Here is a 21432-nt window from a genome sequence, read left to right as displayed (position 1 = left end):
TTACGATTCCCAGCTTGTGCATCGCTAGATCGGCAACCTGTGGATTTGTACTTCTGTATTGCGCGGCAAAAAGGTAATTGGTCCTCTATGACGCATAGCGTGTGACGTCATGGTGTCAGCACATATACCGTAGGATCATGGGAACTGTAGTATGCCTACAGTACGCGGTAGTTCACGTGGAAAGCATGACGCTACTAAAGGGGATATATGCCGGGTGGTCCATGCCACGGATTGTATGTATCCTTAAAGTGTTATATGGGAAGCACAATTACGGGTTAAAATACTGAGAACACATTACTCATATCGTAAATGTAGAGGGATGTAATATTATGAACATTAATGATGCTCAGTGTGAGAGATATATCCACTTTTATATATCCAAAATGCGGCTTCGAGCCCAACGGTACTCGTAGAGTCTTGATGTTAGAACATCCCGTGGTAAGTAGTCACTCGACAGGGAGGTTGATTGTCAGGTCGTTATCAGATGACAACCAAAACTGTGCATAGGTCATATCTGTTGTATTAGATGTTAGCGTGAATAAAGATGATCACAAAATATTATTGTTAGGTACACAAAGGTCTGTTTAGATAATAAACCACAGGACTATATTTATTTGCGGGCAAGCCCAGCCCACATTGCGTACGTATAAATAGGATAACAATGACACCACAAGTCCCAGTTCTTCTACTCTGCCTCAGGTGATATGGCCGCATCCACCTCGCATATCACAATGCGCAAAAAAAAAAGGGATCCATGAGGCGTACACCATTGTCGCAATCAACACTGCACCTGAATTCTGAACACTGCTGCCCGTCGTGTTTGGACACACAACAATGAGAGCAGGTGAACAGTGGGGCCTGGGTGAACAGGGGCTGCAATTGAGCGCGATTCTGCGGGAGGGGAGGGGTGCATCAGCCTGGGTGAGCAGGTACAAACAAGCGATAGTGCCCTGCTTAATAATGTGTTCTCTGACCTCATTCAGTCACATGTCCATCTCAGTTTAAGGACCTGCTGAATCGTACTGTAGGCCTGAGCCAGCGGGCAGCGCTGCCCTACAGACACGTGTTGAGTGCAGTGCTGCGGGAGGGGTGGGGTGCATCAGCCTGTGTGCAAAGGTACGAACAACCGATGTTACCCTGCGTACTGATGTGATCTCTGACCTCATTCAGTCACATCTCTGTCTCATTTTAAGGACCTGCTGAACCGTACTGTAGGCCTGAGCCAGCGGGCAGCGCTGCCCTACAGACACATGGCGTTGGCTTTTGGGGCACTGTAGTGAGCTGATTACTAAGTGTACATGCACACAGGCTTGCGCCACTGCATTACACACGCACATTATACTTCTAGCATATGCTCTGTTCCTTTGTATGTGAACGTTGGCATAACATATTATTATTTAACCTTGTGTATTCTCGTGCACTCCAACTCCTCTTTGAACCACGATTACCACTAACAGTTCGAAGATCGTACTTCAAGAAGGAAGGATGCACTCAACTGGTGTTCTCTAATAACATTGAAAGAAACTTCATTTACCTCAAGACGTTTTCAACATTATATTTTTTTTCCCTTTTCAATCACTGGATTAGTGGAGCCAAAATGGGCGGAGCGGGTGCTCACCCCTTGATGATGCCCTGGGCATTCTGACGCCTTCCACCGTGGTATCAAGACACCGTCCCCGACCAGTGACCTGCTGGACCACCCTGATAGTGGCACCCTCGAGTTGGAGCTTGCACCGGCACGTCCTTGAACACACTGGTTGTGGCAGGTGAGCAGTCAAGTCTCGGCACGCACGAGCTGCAGTTGAGCACAGAGAGGAGAAAGGGGCTGGGGTACAGCAGCCTGGGTGCACAGGTGCAGGCAAGCGATGTTGCCATAGATAATAATGTAATCTCTGGCCTCATTCATATCTCTGTTTCATTTTAAGGACTTGCTGGACCGCACTCTTTCTCGCGGACCCCAGCATGCCAGACACACGGGTGACGGGAGGTGAACAGCGAGGGCTGGGTGCAGTAGGCCGGCGCTCTGTCTCCTCTTCTCTCTGTTCTTTTCACTCTCCCTCCCCTTCTCCCTTCCACCCACTCGCTCTCTGTCCCATTCTCACTTTCCTCCGTTTAGTCTCACTACCTTTCTTTTTCTCTTAGACATGGCACACATGCTTATGTTTCTTTTTTGTCTTGCAGGTTTTGTACGCTGCTTCCGGAGGTGTTCCAACCACTTCTTTCATGTTTTACTGTTGTTCTAATAAAGTTACATTTCCATTTATTTGTGTTGTATTAATAAAAGTTATTTTTTTTATGAATAAATAACTGAGTGTATGGGTCTTGTTTTTCTGACAACACTTGTCTGTAGTTTATTGTGAAAATTGGCGGTTGATAGTAGGTTATAACGGAAATTTTGTTTAATTTTCCGGTGCACCTACCAAATATAAACCAACAGACTATTACATAAATGAAGCCTGAGTAATTGTACAATGGCAAGAGTTCTATGAGTGTATCATTTTATAACACCATGAGTACTGCCTGTGTGATTTCAGAACCAATAAGGCACTGCCTAGGGCCACGAGGCTTCAAGGACTGGCGATGCCCACCCTGCATATTTAAATAAAGCCCTGGAGGTTGCCAATCCCCGGTCTTGAGTTGGCCTCAAAGCCCCCGAACAATTCGTAAACAATACCCGGGGAGGTGTCGATCCCCTGTTCTGTGAAACGTCTCTGTGCCCTCCCACGCCTAATTTACATGTAGAATTAAGATCCCCAGTGCTGCAGAGACCCCGCAATATAATAATACAATTGGTCTCGGAACATTACCCACCAGTGTGCTCATTTAAATGAACGGGTGAGACCCCGCTTAATTTTTTTTTCTCCATTTTTGCTATCGGGTTCCGCTATTGAAACGATACGAGGTTTTCCTCCTCTCGCTTTAACGAGGCAAACAAGAATTTACTATCACAGGGTGCAAGCAATGCTCCCGCTCTGTAATAGCAAACATAAATGTCCCGCGCTTGCACACCCCGGGACATTGTATGACCTGCGCCTGGGAGGAGGCGCTCCATGGGACCATGATGCTTTGTTTAATGCATACCTACAGATTTAGTATAAACGCATACTAACACTACTTGCACACGTGTGGTACAGCAACCAGAGTGTAGTGAAGAGACAGAGGAAGCCCAAAATCAAAAAATATAAATCCTACTAGAGGTAGGGTCACATAGTTTGATCAGCCGATGACCCTGGGATGAGTAGAGACACATTCACCAAGAAAACGGGTCTTCAGCACACGACCCTGGGATGAGTAGAAACAGATTCACCAAGAAAAGAGGTCTTCAGCACAACGCAAGCAAGCGCAAAATCTTGCTGAGTGCTGCCTTCTTTTCACCTTCTCCCGCTCGTCGCCAAACTTATGTAATGAACAGGAAGACAGCAGTGGATCCGATAAGTAGATTTATTGCAGGAAAAAAGACAGCTTAAACAGCCACCAACAGGACCAGACACCAAGGCATCCATCTTCTCCAGCACCGTGAACAAACAACCCAAGATTCCCCTCATGACAGCCCTACATTTTAACATTACATACTTATATTAAAGTATCATTACATACTAACAGTGTACTATGACTTACATTGAAATAGTACACAGAGCACATCACTTTACAGCAATGAGCTCAAGCTTTAATCCCCAAGTCTTCAGACCAGTAGGGGTGAGTAGTTGGCCTTCCTACTCTCTGTATAGTATAAACGCATACTAACACCACTTACAGTTACACTACAGGGACCAGTAGGCTCCAGCACCCACATCCCCATCACTTTACAACAATCAGCTCGGTTTGATCCTCGAGTCTTCACATCGGTAGCCGTAGTACTTTGCTTCCCACTTCCGGTATGTATAAATGCACAGTAGAGCTCAGTAGTTCGCTTCCCACTCCCTGTATGGTATAAACGCCTACTAACACTACTTCCACAGGTATCCTACAAACACCGGAGCACATCACTTTACAGCAATGACCTCCCGGTTTAGGCTCTAGGTTTTATACCCGACTGTAGCACCATCTCATCTCAGCACCATGTCACTCTGAGCAACACCGCACTTTCAGACTGGTAGGTGTGACTACTTCGCTTCGCACTCCCCCACAGAGGTTACAGTGCTCCTGTCCTCCTGTTTTCTACTCTTTTCGCCCTTTTTCCCCCCTTACTCGCTTCAATGGAATCACAAAATGGCAGCCAACACTTCCTAGTTGCAACTGCTTGCAGCGCTCACAACCAAGAAGCAGCAAGCTCGTGCTCGTAACGCCTCAGCCAATCAGATGGCATAATTCCCAAATAATGATATCTGTCAATTTCAATATTTCTCCAAAACTACTGAACAGATTTACACCAAATAAACAAAAGCGTGCTTACTAGAGCAAGACCCTTCTCCCTGCCAAATTTGGGGTAATTCCGTTTAACCGTTCGACCTGTAGCCTTGTCTAAAGTTTCCTATGGAGAAAACACGTTTTGGGACCCTTTTTTCTCGGCCCTCCCTTGATGAATCACCCCCAAACTTCCCACATAGGAGCTGTTATGAACAAAAAATTAGTTTGGAAAATGTCATGAAGATTCATTAAATGACGCCAAAGTTATAAGCAAAACAAAAAATGCTCTTCCTATAGAAACTTGGTCCTAACTATAACTATCTACTGGCGACCGCCAGTAGGTAATATATATATATATAAATATATATATATATATGTATATATATATATATATATATATTTTTTTTTTCTGGATCCACAAAGAGGTTTTTGGTTGAGGGCTACTGCTGCTTACAGGGAGGGGGTCTGTAGACGGAATCAACCGACTTCCGTTTTTCAAATTAGATTCAGGTATGTTGCTCTCCCCACTTCCCGGTAGGCGAAGAGAGAGTCACGGATCCCTGCAGTTTTGTGGCAAATCAGGTCATTATTTTGCACATCTCAATGACACGTTTCGGGCATCCAAGTGCCCTTGTTCAATATATATATATTCCACAGTCTCTCCCTGAGACCAGGCAAACATTCTCAGCTCCCAGGAAACAGATATCCATTGGCTACAGAAGGTAATTTCAATGTTTCATTTAACTTCACTTGAATTCATAACAAAGATATATATATTTCCAGTACAAATCTGATGGATGAAGCGTTTTGGCATGGGGCCATCTACTGTGCATATACATATATGCCTGCGTTCAAGTTTCATCATGGTACTGTGGTACCATGAACAATTCACTGAGGTGGTTTTCACAGTACGATGGCTTCTGGAGGGGGTGATGCTTGAGCACTGGTAATGCAGGAGTGCCACGCTACATCACAGGATGGACACATTGGGTCCCACAGGAGTACCATGGTACCGGTAACAGGAAAAAACACTTTTTTACTTTTGGCACTTGGGAGGGTCCCTCTGCCAGGGGGTCAGGGTATTCCTACCCTGCCCCCTTATTATTAAGGGGGCAGGGTAGTGACCAAGTCTCCCGAGTCCTGTGTATCTTTTAAATATGACGGGATTTAGTCCTCAATTCAACGTAGAAAAAATCTTCAGCCCAGGAAAAGTTGGATATAAAATGAGCCTTTATAAAGGACAACATCTCAAGGCCTTTATATATACTTTCTTCAAATTTAAGAGCGATCAGGTCACAGAATTGAATGCAGAATTAAAATGATAATGGTCACTGAAGACCTGCTGTGTCTGCTGCCCTATCATACGTAATATCTTGAAAAATAAATTATAGTCACACTTTCTGGAACAGCCTAATGATGTCAAATGTTATCTAAAAGCTTGTGGTGATGGTACAAAACGTTATCCTTTGTCATAACTTTGATTTCATGGGAATCCAATACATGATCGGATAAATGTATAAGCAGCCTGTTAGGACATTGTTGCAGGCCTTGGACCTTCTAAAATGCTTTTGGTTTCCCCCAAGAAATAAAACAAATTGCTATAGCTTAACTTCTTGTGGTGTAACCTCTCTCTCCATCATCAGAGTAGGTTATGGATCCTTCAGAGTCAGAGCTGCTCACCAGTAATCCAAAAAGGTCATTCAGAAATGTATTATAATAACCTATTGTAGCTAATTTGATGCAGAGTTTTCTAAGACTGTGAAGTTCCCAGGGCATGATGTTTCCACAATCTTTTTTCCATATTAGAATCTTCCAGGGTGTAGATCTTCAACTTTTCTTGAGCTATTATCTGTTATGTGGACCATGCGTTTCCATGAACATTTGTTTGGGAAACCTGCTCTCCCCCAGGGCCTATAGGTTTAGTGCTGGGCGTTCACCCCTCTCTCCTTGGAGGCTCTCACCTCAGCTGAGGTAAGGTGGTAGGTGCATTGATAGGGTCACATTGTGTGTAGCAGGCATTGGTCTGAAGAAGAAATACAAAGGTCACAAATGTTCCTGAAGCACATACCGTGGTCCGTATCCTTTTGGAAGATTGTGGATGAGATGGAGTATTGTGGATATATATATATATATATATATATATATATTCACTGAAAAAACCATGGGTTTCACACACGTTATAGTTAGGAATTAGCATTTAAAAAACCTTAGAAATTCACTGAAAAAACCATAGGTTTCACACACGTTATAGTTAGGAATTAGCATTTAAAAAACCTTAGAAATTCAGTGAAAAAACCATAGGTTTCACACATGTTATAGTTAGCTGGACATTTTACTCGTAAAAAACCAATGAAATTGCCCCGTTATAGTTAGTTCAGCTAACTATAACTCGCGCGCCCGCAATGCACTGCTGATGACGTCACATATTACATCACTCATGACATGGTCAGTGACATCACTCATGACATCACTGATGACATCTCAAATGACATCACTGATGACATCACTGATGACATCATGCTTGTGATAGAGTGGCAGACCTCCTCTCACCTTAATATAAGCTTTGATACACACATTCAAAAATAGAGACTAAAAATTTCAAAACAATGGACATACCAATACCAGTTACAACAACCTCTTCAGTAATTCTAAGATCCACATACACATCCACTCATTCACCAACAGTCCTATACAGTCACTCATACATGTACTCACTCATCATATGTACTCATACATCTATACATCCTGTTACACAATGCCACTCATCCATAGAGTTACTCACACACATAGTCACTCATGCTAATAAAGAATAAAACATACATTTACTTGCATATACAGTAATACACACACCACCATACTTACTTCTACGGAAACTTACACATACTTAGTCTTTTAAACAATCACTTATAGAAACACATACTTATTCATACAGGAACTCTTTCAATCTCTCCCTCTCACATATACTCACATATATACACCAATAGTCACATATACTAGTTAAAAACATATGTAGTTACTCCTGAAGACACTATTGAGACAGTCATTCACTCACTAACACACCCATACACACACTCATCCACCCATACAGTCCTGCACACATGCTGTCTTCAACACATACAAACAGTGAGTCACTCATTCATGCATCTATGCACTACGTAATACCCCCCACCGTACCATACAGACACTCAGACTGATACTCAAAAAAACAACTAATAACCTATATAGACACCCATGTAGCTACTCACCAACCCATGCAGCCACTTATACACAAAGTGAGAGATACACTTAATCAGTCAGTAACACAATCAATTTTTCAAAAACAAATCATCCATTTAGACACTTATATACCCATTTATTCTTCCATCGACCTTGAGATACACATATATAAAACATATTTATTTTTCTGAAAAACACACATTCACTGGATGATGTCATCAGTGATGTCATCAGTGATGTCATTTGAGATGTCATCAGTGATGTCATGAGTGATGTCACTGACCATGTCATGAGTGATGTAATATGTGACGTCATCAGCAGTGCATTGCGGGCGCGCGAGTTATAGTTAGCTGAACTAACTATAACGGGGCAATTTCATTGGTTTTTTACGAGTAAAATGTCCAGCTAACTATAACATGTGTGAAACCTATGGTTTTTTCACTGAATTTCTAAGGTTTTTTAAATGCTAATTCCTAACTATAACGTGTGTGTAACCTATGGTTTTTTCAGTGAATTTCTAAGGTTTTTTAAATGCTAATTCCTAACTATAACGTGTGTGAAACCCATGGTTTTTCAGTGAATTTGCAAGGTTTTTTAAATGCTAATTCCTAAATATAACGTGTGTGAAACCCATGGTTTTTTCAGTGAATTTGCAAGGTTTTTTAAATGCTATTTTTTTTTTTATTCTTCATTTTTTTCAAACATATTTTTAATTTAATTTTCTTATCTTTTATAAAGACTATGCTTAAATTTTTAAAATCCTTAAATATTTTTTTTATATATATTTTTTAAAATAAACATGTAAAATTTATTTCCAGTTTTTTTTTTTTTTTTATTTTTTTTTTTTATAGTACGCGTACCGTAAGCTCACGGTAAGCGTACGGTTTACGCAACGCCCGTAATCTATCTACGCTGCTTGCGTATAGTTACGTACTTTGCGTAGCCGCGCGTACTGCGCGTGGGACGCGTGCGCGCTTACGCAACACGCACACGTTACGCGGAAGTGCCGGGAAATGACTGTTATGCGCATGCGCGCAAGCGCGTGTCTTTTTTACGCGCACGCGTACTTTTTGCCGTAAGCGTACCGTAAGCGTACCGTAAGCGTACGGTAGGTCATGTGATCTTGAAACACAACTTTTGATTGGTTGAAACTACTTTCAGTTCTAGAACTCTCCTACACCACACCCATTCCCCTCATTTCTGCTTGTGATCCCTTGGGAGAAGGAGCTGGTTTGTCTTTGGGATACGATGGCAGAACAGCAGAGCTCTTCTGAGAGTGAGGCTAGCACCAGCAGCACTGTCTTGAGGCAGAGAGCGAGGAAAGTAAAGCCTTCTTACGTTTGGGAGTATTTTACTTTTCCAGAAGGCCAGCAAAAGGTGAATGCACCCTTAGTTACTTGCAAGCTGTGTAAGCGTGTACTTTCTAGAGGTAATCCTAACAGGAAGTATTCCTTTGGGAATCACACCATGAAGAGACACCTCCAGGAAGTACACAGAAGGACACATGGTCATCTTTTTGGAGGTAACTCTTCAGAAAGACGAGCCAGTACATCCACAGCAGCTCAGCCTGGACCATCATCTGCAGGGCAGACTCCTTCTTCTGCAGGTCAGGTGAGCCCTTCATCTGTACGGTGCGCCACTTGTCACGATCTAATTACTTATAGGGAGACCAGTGTTTCCCTGGTGAACAGTAAAATAGATCAGCACACTTGTCGTACCGTCTAATATTCCCAATCTTTCTTTCCTCTGTCCCTGCATGAACACAACGGTTCTTTTAAGAGCCAACCTTATCTTTCATCTTTTTTTTTCTTTTTTTTTAAAAACTTTTTTTTTTTTTTTTTACCGTACGCGTACGGTAAGCGTACCTTTTTTTTATTTTTTTAAAAAAAACACTAAAAATCATTTATCTCATTACAAAGTCCTTGAGAGACTACAATTTTTATTTTTAACTTACCATACTCACTCAAAAAAATATTTATTCATTTGTTTTTTTTAAAAATAGTTTTTAAAATGGTTGTAGTTTCCGAAAATTTTCTATATCGATCTGAAAATAAAGAAAAAAGTATTAATATTTTTTATCCATTTTATAATACAATACACATATTTACATTTTTTTAAAAAAAATATTTTTGCCTTATTTTTGCTGTTTTCAGAATATATTGCATTTCACTATTAATTGTGAAAGCAATTGCATTCATCATTTTACAGCGGGCAAAAAAAATTAACAATCACAAAGATTGTATTAAAAAAGCCCAGAATGTCTTCTCACTTAAACTTATCATTACAGAAATGCATATTATTCTAAAAAAATATCATCTAAAAACAATACTTTTTTCTTTAAAATACCGTCTGATATGTTTGTTTCAGAAGTATAATCACAATATTATATCTCAAATAACTCCAAAATACATCTGATTTTATTTCCTTTAGGCCAAATAGTATTTTTTTTTTTTCCTGGAATAAATTTCCAAGGGAAAACCATTAAAATTCTAAAGTTTAATCTGTCCAGATCTCACCAATTCTCTGTAACATTTTGGTTCACGAAAATTTTTTGAATAATTTATTTAGTCCACAATAGAATTGCTTACTTTTCCACATGGCCAAATAGTAATTTTTTAAATCATTTTTGAAAAAATTTCCAATGGCAGTCCAATAGCATTCCATAAATTAAAATGTGCAGAAGTTACCGATTATCTCTAAATTATTGGTTTTTGAAAATTGCATTAAAATTTAAAAAAGTCCACATTACAATTGGTTATCTTTCCTTTAGGCCAAATGATAATTTTAAAAATCTTTTTTCTACAAAATTGCAATGGTAATCCAGTAAAATGGTAAAATTATTTTGTCCAGATCTTGCCAAATCTCTCTAAAATTTAGGTTTCAGGAAGATTAGATAGGAATTTGCTAAATCAAAAGGCAAACGTTGTTTGAAAATCAATTTGGAATCATTACACAGTGTCCAGCCTTTTTCACATTTTAGATAAACTGTGTAATGTCCAGAAGTAACAGTAGGTCCATCATGGAAAATTATTGCAACAGTTACAAAAGTTTTTCCTGAAATTGATAATTGCTGTCCTGTAAACTTCTTTATTAAAGTATCCAATTTTGATCCATCAGCTCTACATCGTTGCATCATTAAAATTACATACTGTCCGTATTCCCTTAAAATTAATGTTGAAAACATGTCAGAATTACACTCACCACATTTCATGCTATGATTAGCATCTTTAACTAATTTTGCAAAAGTGACTGTTTTACTCTCTGGCAATGTCAAATAAATAAACCTTTCATTATCAACAATAGAGCCACATATATTATAACAATTATCACAACTATGTTCCCATTTATAAGAGAGACCAAAAAAAATGTCAATGGGAACTCCTTCTTCTTCCACTACCTGAAGAAAATACATCAAAAATTCGTGTGCATCTTGCTGTTCATTTTGAGAAAACTGTGTTCGTCCTGAACATACATCTAAAAGTTTTCTAATTTCAGTAGCACTTTCTATTTGAGTTTTATCTTTACTCAGCTTTTGAAAAAGGAGACTGAGCTCTGAACAGAATCTTTTTCCCTGATTTACTATTATCTGCTCTTGCAAACTTTCCAGATAAAATGCAACATTCAGCACTACATTAGCGTAGCAGTTGACACCAGAGCTATTTTCAAAATGACATCCTACAACCTGTTCTTCATTTTCCTTATTCTTTTTGCTTGCAATTACATCACTCCTCTTTTTTTTCCTCTTCTCTACATCTTCATTACAGATATTCTCATTTCTCCTTTTACGAGAAACTACACGTTTCTCCAACACAGGATACTGACCTAAATGAGGAGCATAGCTTCTTCTTAATCTATTATACTCCTTTACACAGTTTGTATCAGCACTAACTTTTGAGTCATCAAAGTCTATCATGAATAAACCTGATAATGTTTTGACTCGTGACAAAGCTACATATGCCATACCTTCTTTGAACACAGTTGAACCAATGTTCACAAATGCACAATCTACAGTCAATCCTTGAGACTTGTGGATAGTTACAGCATATGCTAGTGAAAACGGAAACTGCTTCCTACGTACATATAAGTCTTTCACAAGCATGAAACGAACTGAACAACGACAAATGTCTTTAACTTCCTCTATCTGATCAAATTTTATCTGTAAACATTCAATTCCTTCTTTTTTCTGATAATTAATAAAACCCACAACTCTTCCCATCGCTCCATTCACTAAGCCTTTCTCAACATCCAAATTTCTCCTTAAAAACACTCTACAGTTCATGCAAACATAAAGATTTTTTTCTAATCCTGCTGTTTTGGAGATGTTCTTCTCTAGTGAGTCCAATTTATTTTTCAGTTTGCCTGTTACTGTGACTGTAATTCTTCCATCCTCAATTTTGTCCACTGCTTCCAATTTCCTGATGTCTTCCTTTTCCAATTTCAAAAGCTCCTCATTAAATATTGAGCATTCACGTAGAGTTGGCATTAAGCAGATGACACTTTTGTTTTCTGCAATATTCTTGTATATTTTCTCTGCAACTATTTCTTCCTTTGGAAATAAATTATGTAGCAGCCGACTCTGTAATGCTTTTTTCCCAACATCTGTGAGTAGTCCAATCCTGATATCTTTCAGAATACTTCCATATTCTTCATCGTTTGCTTGCCTCATATTAGTTCTAAGTTCCTTGTACTCAAAGAAGGACCAAATATTTGTATTTCCAATGCTTCCCAATGACTTCTTCGTGTCTTCATGTGTCACAGTATTAAACACTGGTTGTCCTTTAACTGGAGTAAGTTGCAAAAGATCCCCAAAAACTATGACGTGTTTTCCACCAAATAACACGTCATAGTCTGTCTTCAAAATTTGCTGCATTCTTAAATGCACAAAGGCAAGCATTAAGTTTGATACCATGCTCACCTCATCAATAATGAGAACTTGCATCTTCTTCAATACTCGTGAAACTTCCAAGGATGCTTCTCCAGTTAGCTTGTTGAATTGTATTTTGTTCTCATGCTCCACTGGTAACATTAGCAAACGATGTAAGGTGATTCCTTTTATGTTATATGCTGCTAACCCAGTTGGAGCAGTAACCACACAAGACAAAGTAGAATCCGTTTTTTGCTTTAGGTAGCTTCTGATGACTTTAATTAGGAAACTTTTTCCAGTGCCAGCTTGTCCGCTTACATACATCCTGATTGGATGAAATGATGTGCATGAGCACTCTTTTTTGATATGTAGAAATCCGTGATCAATTTTGTTTTTGATCTCTTCATAAATTTGTTGCTGCTCTTGATTCAGTTGTCTTTCCAAATTTTCTAAGTCTATAAATTCTTCTTGAGCTTGATTCATAGCCGTTTCCACTTCATTCATGGCTATTGATGCTTCATTTTCAACGATTGGTTGTCCTAGGGGATCTTGACTGTGTGTTCCTGAACTTTGGCTGTCCTGAGAACTGTCTCTAGCTATTTCTGCTGCAATTGTAGTTTCCTGTTCAATTTCTTCATTTAACATTTGCAGATAAGTTGAGAATGTACTGCATTGTATGCTGTCTTTGCAAGCATTAAAAGAATCTTCATAGCTCTGGAATTCTCCCAGTAGTTCATCCTCTGTACGCCATGGTTTAAACAACTGTAAAAGAGCCAAGTAGTAAAATTCTTTCTTGTCGGTAGTGTCGCAACTCAGCTTCCGGTGATTTATCAAACTTCCTTTGGTTTGCTTCACCAAACATCCTTCTTCACCAACAACTTTATATTTTCCACTGTTGATGTCTTCTGCAGCTTTCCGTGAATAAATGTAGTTCTGCAGCACTTCATAGAGACACATGTTCTCCAGATGATGACTTCTCTTGGGATAATATGTGTCCAACATGTTTGTTTTCAATATGTCTGTACTTTCTGGGTCATTCTCGGCCAAATATTCAATTTCTCCAACAGATTTCAGTACCCGATTTCTCATTGCTGCAAGGCCTAAACTTGCCCAAATTATTCTTCTTGACTTCGAGTAGAGACTTGCAGAAGATAACCTATCTGAACATTCGTAGGATCCAATTTCTCGATGCGATAACATCTTCAAACTAAAACTGTACAGCTTCTTACTGACAGTCTTCTCGTGAGAAATCTCTTCCCACATTTCCTTCAATTCTGTTTTTTCTGATTTCGTAATGTAAGACGTTACATATCGAGCAACAGCAATGGAATTGTCAGCAACATACTGTATATCCATGTTAGCGTTCCACATGGATAAAATGACTGGGTTGTAGTCATTTATATTTTTTGATTCTTCTTTTCTTTTAAGGTTGTAGGTATTCTTAGGTGATTTTCTTGTGATAGTATGTCTCACAGCTGACATAAAACTGTTGACTCTTCCATTTGTAAGAACAGGTCTAGGAAATCCAAATCGACATTTAGTGTAGTATTTTTCTTTGCTCTTGTATTTCCGTCGACAGTATTTTCCACACCGATGACTTTGGAAACGTAGAACTTGCTCCTTTAACTTGTTCTCTTCTGTGTTTTTAGGTATAGCACATGTTGCATATTCTTCAATGTAAGATAACACTGCTTCATCAGTATCTGTTCCAAACTTTGGGGCATCCTTGATCCACAGCAGCATATGAATATGAGGAGCACCTCTTGCCTGGTACTCTTTTCTCCAAAAGAAATCCACTACTTCTCCAAGGGGTGGATTTTTTTTATTGCAGATGAAGGACATCATAGCCTCAAATCTATGATTGAAATATCTGCAAACATTAACCGGATCCAATGAGCACAGTTCTCCTGCTGTCTTGTATTCGATGTTTTCAATGTTTGAATTGGCCTCTCGTAGAAAATCCAGTAAATCATCCCAAGCGTACTCGGCGCAGCTTAGGGTAAGGAACCATGTTGGTGTTCCTAAGTTGCGTAACATGCATTTTAGTTCACCATGGCGTCGGTACCAATATTCATTTGTCCCACGCTGACAAGCCATCAGATTGATCAGTTGTGTTTCCAAATGATCATCTCGGTGCTGCACTTTCTCCATAAAATCCTTAGCAGACACATTTTGTAAATGTACTCCACTTTTTAAAATGTGATTTACTGCATAAGACAGTGCAGACAAGTCGCTTTCAAATAAAAGATGGAACAAATAAGGGATACTTTGTCGAAATCTGGGATCTTCAGCATATAGTCTTGTAGTCCGATACTCAGAAGCTGGAATCTGTTCCGGACGTTCATCGTATCGTCCTCCTTTTCCTTTAGGAAACAGCTGGGGAAAACATCGAGCTTCCAAGCTCTCCTCCCATACACTCACAGGATTTCCTTTTGCTTTCTTCATCTGAAAGAGATCAATATTGTCTCCCATAACTTCTTTCGAATGGAGAGGATGTATGCTAAAATGTTCATAAATTTCTTCTTCCTTTGACTTGTCCACTTTTTCAATTTGTCCAGTTGGTGTTTCTGTGTCTCCTTGTAAATCTTCTTCTTCTTCTTCTTCTTCTATATAAATTGATTCATACCATTTGTTATTTTTTTTCAAATACAAATTTGCTCTTTGTACTTTCCGCACATCTACCAGCTCCTGCCAAATCTTCTTATTCTTTGTAGGGACACCATTAACCAGAATAATTAATGGTTCAGTTTCCAAAGTATCTGCATCAATAGTTTCCATATTTTTTTTCAAATCCAAGGGCAAATACACCACTCTACCTTTTAAACCTCTCAGTAAATCTGAAGGAGGTAATTTACCAGTTTTGGGCTCCATACGTACTATGGTCTGGAACGGATGAACACATTGAATGAGTATAGACTCATATGTATTTAATTCAGAAAGTTCAGCAGGAATAGCATCCAATTCTAAATTATTATGTACAGCTCTGGTCGGCATTCTATTTTCCTCTAACTTGTTGTAGCAGTATTTGCAAATACGCTGATCTTCACCCAATTCAAAACAATTTTCAAGAAATATATATGTGGCAAAATCCATCCACTTATAATTATCTTCATTTTCACTCTTTCTGTAGAGATCAACATTCCTAGTTTGTTTTCTATAATGAGTTCTGCGGCAACAAATACAAGTAACATTTGGTCTTTCATTAGAGACTATTGCAAATTTTGTTATGTGATCATTAAATGTGTTACTTACAGAGGGTTCTACATTCTCTTCCACTTCTGCCTCATTTATTGTGTCCTTCTCTGCACTGTTTTGTTCAGGACCAAAGTAACAAAACTGAATTTCATCAACAACCTTCTCTACATCTGATACCGTTCCTCGGAACAGAGCCCTATTCAATTCATTTAACTTTATTGCTGGACTTTTGGCAAAATACAACCGTCTCACAAACTTTCTCATTTCAGTATGATGAACAGCCAGCATCCTAAAATGATGGAAAACACTATTGCACACTTTTCTAGATAGACAAGCAAGAGAATGACCCTGCAAACCAGTATTCTCTCTCACTCTGCATGGATCCAGACTTTGAAGCACCTTAATCTTTTGTTTTACACTTTTTTTACTATATTCTCTTAGAAACTCTCGAAATCTGTCAATAGATTCCTGACGCACAGTGCAAATACTACTACAATTCCAAGTGTACACTGGGGCTTTAGGACGTCTCCCCATTGCCTCATCTGCCATCACTTGTACCTCATCTCTTGGAACCATTATCTCCTTCTCCATTATGCAACCATTTTTTACTTCGTATGAACGACCTCTGGTGTCAACTGCATGCAGCAAACTATTGCTTTGAAAATAGCTTTCTTCATTAAAAAAAGGTTCACTACTTGAACTATGCATCCACTTTCCTAAAAACACTTTACAAAAGTTTGTTCTGTTCACTACTCTTTTGCTTTTGCTTTGTGATTTCAGTACATTAACCATTTTATCTAATGTACGCATCCTATTCAAAATTAATATGAATAGTTTCCTTTTTAATTCTAATGCTTTTGCTGCAATGGCTTCAATTTCTTTTTTTCTCTTATAATATTTAGCCTTCTGCTTATATTTCTTTATATCCTTTATCAAATTGGACATAACTCTTCTCTGAAACATTTTTCTACGTATCTCTTTAAATGCTGTTTTTCTGTTTATGTTAAACTTTTCAATTGCAGAAGGTATATTTGCATTAACTAAATCCTCAATTTTTTGCTGTTCTGTAGGTTTTGTTACATTTTTCCGAGAACAGACATTTTGTACATTTTTGTTTGTTTTCAATATTTTGTTTAGGAATTGTCTTTTTTGCTTACCAGAAGATTTTTTCTTTTTCCCAACATCAGCATCTTCTACTAACTTTGGTCCTCCAGTTGTCCTCAAATATAGTTTTTTTTTTAGCGTTTTTTGAACTCGAGATTTTGTAGGCATCTTAAATTTTGTTCACTGTTCTTCAGCAATACCTGAAAAAAACTAAAAAAAAAATCCTTTATTGTATTTAAATATATTACTACATTTCTTTTCACAATAGTCACAAAACGAAATTTCTTTGCCATTTTCAATGCACACAAACTGCTCTTTTTTTAAAATTTATTTAAATGCACATGTCCAAGCTTTTTTTTTTTTTCAGATCACCACCGTGTGTATTCTCTGTGACTGCCTACACTCCAGCAGGGGCCACCAGCCTTAGTGATGCTGAATATATTTGCATTACAGACTTAAACCTGAAAACCCCACTCGCTTCTAATTACTGTGCATGACTATACATGGCAAGCACATGGGTGTGTGCTAAGCCTCTGCTTCTTCCCCCAAAAATTCGCTCCTCTTTTCCATCTACTGCAACTGTGAAATCACCAGAGCAAGACGCAATAAATTTCTGCCTATAATTCTTCTATGCACACAGAGTCATGTTTTCACATTAGTGCCAAAACGAAATTTCTTTGCCAATTTGAAAGCACACTTACTGCTCTTTTTTTTTCGGGCCAAGTGAAAATCTCTTTTTACACTTTGAAATCACTTTTACAGACTGACACATTCTGAAACCTTTTTTTTAAATTTATTTAAATGCACATGTCCAAGCTGTTTTTTTTTCAGACCACCACCGTGTGTATTCTCTGTGACTGCCTACACTCCAGCAGGGGCAACCAGCCTTAGTGATGCTGAATGTATTTGCATTACAGACTTAAACCTGAAAACCCCACTCGCTTCTAATTACTGTGCATGACTATACATGGCAAGCACATGGGTGTGTGCTAAGCCTCTGCTTCTTCCCCCAAAAATTCGCTCCTCTTTTCCATCTACTGCAACTGTGAAATCACCAGAGCAAGACGCAATAAATTTCTGCCTATAATTCTTCTATGCACACAGAGTCATGTGTTCACATTAGTGCCAAAACGAAATTTCTTTGCCAATTTGAAAGCACACTTACTGCTCTTTTTTTTTCGGGCCAAGTGAAAATCTCTTTTTACACTTTGAAATCACTTTTACAGACTGAAACATTCTGAAACCTTTTTTTTAAATTTATTTAAATGCACATGTCCAAGCTGTTTTTTTTTTCAGACCACCACCGTGTGTATTCTCTGTGACTGCCTACACTCCAGCAGGGGCAACCAGCCTTAGTGATGCTGAATGTATTTGCATTACAGACTTAAACCTGAAAACCCCACTCGCTTCTAATTACTGTGCATGACTATACATGGCAAGCACATGGGTGTGTGCTAAGCCTCTGCTTCTTCCCCCAAAAATTCGCTCCTCTTTTCCATCTACTGCAACTGTGAAATCACCAGAGCAAGACGCAATAAATTTCTGCCTATAATTCTTCTATGCACACAGAGTCATGTTTTCACATAAGTGCCAAAACGAAATTTCTTTGCCAATTTGAAAGCACACTTACTGCTCTTTTTTTTTCGGGCCAAGTGAAAATCTCTTTTTACACTTTGAAATCACTTTTACAGACTGACACATTCTGAAACCTTTTTTTTAAATTTATTTAAATGCACATGTCCAAGCTGTTTTTTTTTCAGACCACCACCGTGTGTATTCTCTGTGACTGCCTACACTCCAGCAGGGGCAACCAGCCTTAGTGATGCTGAATGTATTTGCATTACAGACTTAAACCTGAAAACCCCACTCGCTTCTAATTACTGTGCATGACTATACATGGCAAGCACATGGGTGTGTGCTAAGCCTCTGCTTCTTCCCCCAAAAATTCGCTCCTCTTTTCCATCTACTGCAACTGTGAAATCACCAGAGCAAGACGCAATACATTTCTGCCTATAATTCTTCTATGCACACAGAGTCATGTTTTCACATAAGTGCCAAAACGAAATTTCTTTGCCAATTTGAAAGCACACTTACTGCTCCTTTTTTTTTCGGGCCAAGTGAAAATCTCTTTTTACACTTTGAAATCACTTTTACAGACTGACACATTCTGAAACCTTTTTTTTAAATTTATTTAAATGCACATGTCCAAGCTGTTTTTTTTTCAGACCACCACCGTGTGTATTCTCTGTGACTGCCTACACTCCAGCAGGGGCAACCAGCCTTAGTGATGCTGAATGTATTTGCATTACAGACTTAAACCTGAAAACCCCACTCGCTTCTAATTACTGTGCATGACTATACATGGCAAGCACATGGGTGTGTGCTAAGCCTCTGCTTCTTCCCCCAAAAATTCGCTCCTCTTTTCCATCTACTGCAACTGTGAAATCACCAGAGCAAGACGCAATACATTTCTGCCTATAATTCTTCTATGCACACAGAGTCATGTTTTCACATAAGTGCCAAAACGAAATTTCTTTGCCAATTTGAAAGCACACTTACTGCTCTTTTTTTTTCGGGCCAAGTGAAAATCTCTTTTTACACTTTGAAATCACTTTTACAGACTGACACATTCTGAAACCTTTTTTTTAAATTTATTTAAATGCACATGTCCAAGCTGTTTTTTTTTCAGACCACCACCGTGTGTATTCTCTGTGACTGCCTACACTCCAGCAGGGGCAACCAGCCTTAGTGATGCTGAATGTATTTGCATTACAGACTTAAACCTGAAAACCCCACTCGCTTCTAATTACTGTGCATGACTATACATGGCAAGCACATGGGTGTGTGCTAAGCCTCTGCTTCTTCCCCCAAAAATTCGCTCCTCTTTTCCATCTACTGCAACTGTGAAATCACCAGAGCAAGACGCAATACATTTCTGCCTATAATTCTTCTATGCACACAGAGTCATGTTTTCACATAAGTGCCAAAACGAAATTTCTTTGCCAATTTGAAAGCACACTTACTGCTCTTTTTTTTTCGGGCCAAGTGAAAATCTCTTTTACAGACTGACACATTATGAATCCACCATGTGTAACTACAACAAAAACAATTCCCATTTCTATTATTCATTTCTTAAGTTACCACATACATCCCCTCTCAAACTGTAAACTCACCTTTAAATTTAGTTAGTTGTGAAAGAAATGTGTCACTCAAACAGCAGATTATCAGAGCCAGGATCTCTGTTCTGTACACCTCTCTCCTCTCAGCAGAACCAGATAATGGCAAACTTTCCCTCTATTTTTCCACACATATACATGTAAGTTTCAAATCTCAGTGCTTCCCCCTTTTTTTCAAATGTAATGACACATTTCTATTGGTTGAAAACCAACCCTTTTCCAAAAGTACCCTGCCCCCAACTTGACTTCTGCCTAGTACCCTTCCCCCAACTTGACTTCTGCCTGCTACCATAGCAACAGCTCATGGAACACTGCTGTGTGCAGTTAGGTCAGAAGTTCGACACACAATGTTTCAATTCCACAGAGCAAGAGTGCTTGACTTTTCAAACCTAACTGCAAATCCATAGTACTGTTCTTTGGTTACACATTTTTTTGTACCAATACAAAACATGCTTCTATTAATTTTCACATACAGCCTATTTTTTATTCTAGAATGGTATGAAACAGCCAATCAGTTCTTTTTGTTTTGTAAAAAATATGTATGCCTCCATTTCCAAACTGTCTTTATTTTCATATTGCCATTCTACTGAAAGACACCTCCTGAGTGCATCCAGTTCTCCTTTGAAGATGTTCACAGTGTGGATTGTAGGGCACAGCTATGTCTTCTGGAGTGAAAAGTTTGCAGAGAAAACAGATATGGTGAGAGACCTTGCTTTGCCAAATGTAGACATTAAATGGATTGGTCAGAGAGGGTTAAAGTGGCACCAATTGATGCCATTGGTGAAATCCTTCATGCAAATCCAACACCCTGACCTCATAATAGTGCACTGTGGTGGCAATGACCTAGGCACTTTGACTGGGGTAGGTCTGGAAATGCTTATGAAGGACACCTTTGCACAACTGTTTACACTTTTCCCTAAAACTGCCTTTGTGTTTTCCAACATATGCCAAAGGCAAAAATGGAACTGGTCCAATCATTTCTGTCCACAGATTGACAAAGCAAGAAAGCACGTCAACAAATCTGTTTCTGCTTTCCTCCGTGACTATGGTATGGGTGCCATTTACCACAACAACTTGCGTTACGACATGCAAGACATTTATAGAGGAGATGGTGTGCACTTCAATGATGAAGGGAACAGAGTCTTCCTCTTGAACCTTAGACTCTGCATCGGTACTTACTTGTAAGTACCACTAAAAAAATGACTCCATAAACACAACAGCTCTTTTTAGAGCTCCCTAATTTCTAAACTCTTAAATCTGATTTTCATTTATTTATTTTTATTTTTTTTACCGTACGCTTACCGTGAGCTTACCGTACGCGTACCCCGTGATTTTTTTTAAAATCAATAAATGTTTTTTTTGTACTTTTCTGTCCTTCTTTGACCCCCTTACAATTGTTAGGGGGTCTGTAACTCTCCTCATTGCCCCCTTTCTTTGTTTTCACTCTTTTTTTTCAGAGTGAAATACACAAAATGGCGGCCGCCGCTTCCTGGTTTCGGCCGATTCGAATGTTTACTAAGATCTAAGAGC

The 21432-nt window shown here is 38.9% G+C and overlaps 1 protein-coding gene across 1 annotated transcript in view; it reads right to left on the bottom strand.

The window, feature by feature from the left end:
• LOC146855643 (uncharacterized) overlaps positions 1-21227 on the bottom strand; it is a 43845-nt gene extending 22618 nt beyond the window's left edge. Inside the window, exons 1-2 of the mRNA XM_085651165.1 lie at positions 19900-21227; positions 13661-16936 (exon numbers count right to left, since the gene is read on the bottom strand). Of these exons, the coding sequence (XP_085507291.1) occupies positions 13661-16894 (3234 nt within the window). The 5' untranslated portion in view covers positions 16895-16936; positions 19900-21227. The remainder of the gene's footprint in view (positions 1-13660; positions 16937-19899) is intronic.
• Positions 21228-21432: the final 205 nt, after the last annotated feature.

The sequence above is a fragment of the Triturus cristatus genome, chromosome 4_1 (assembly GCF_964204655.1).
Source record: "Triturus cristatus chromosome 4_1, aTriCri1.1, whole genome shotgun sequence".
Taxonomy (NCBI): Eukaryota; Metazoa; Chordata; class Amphibia; order Caudata; family Salamandridae; genus Triturus; species Triturus cristatus.
The sequence above is the reverse complement of the archived record's forward strand: the minus strand, read 5'-3'. Positions and strand labels throughout refer to the sequence as shown.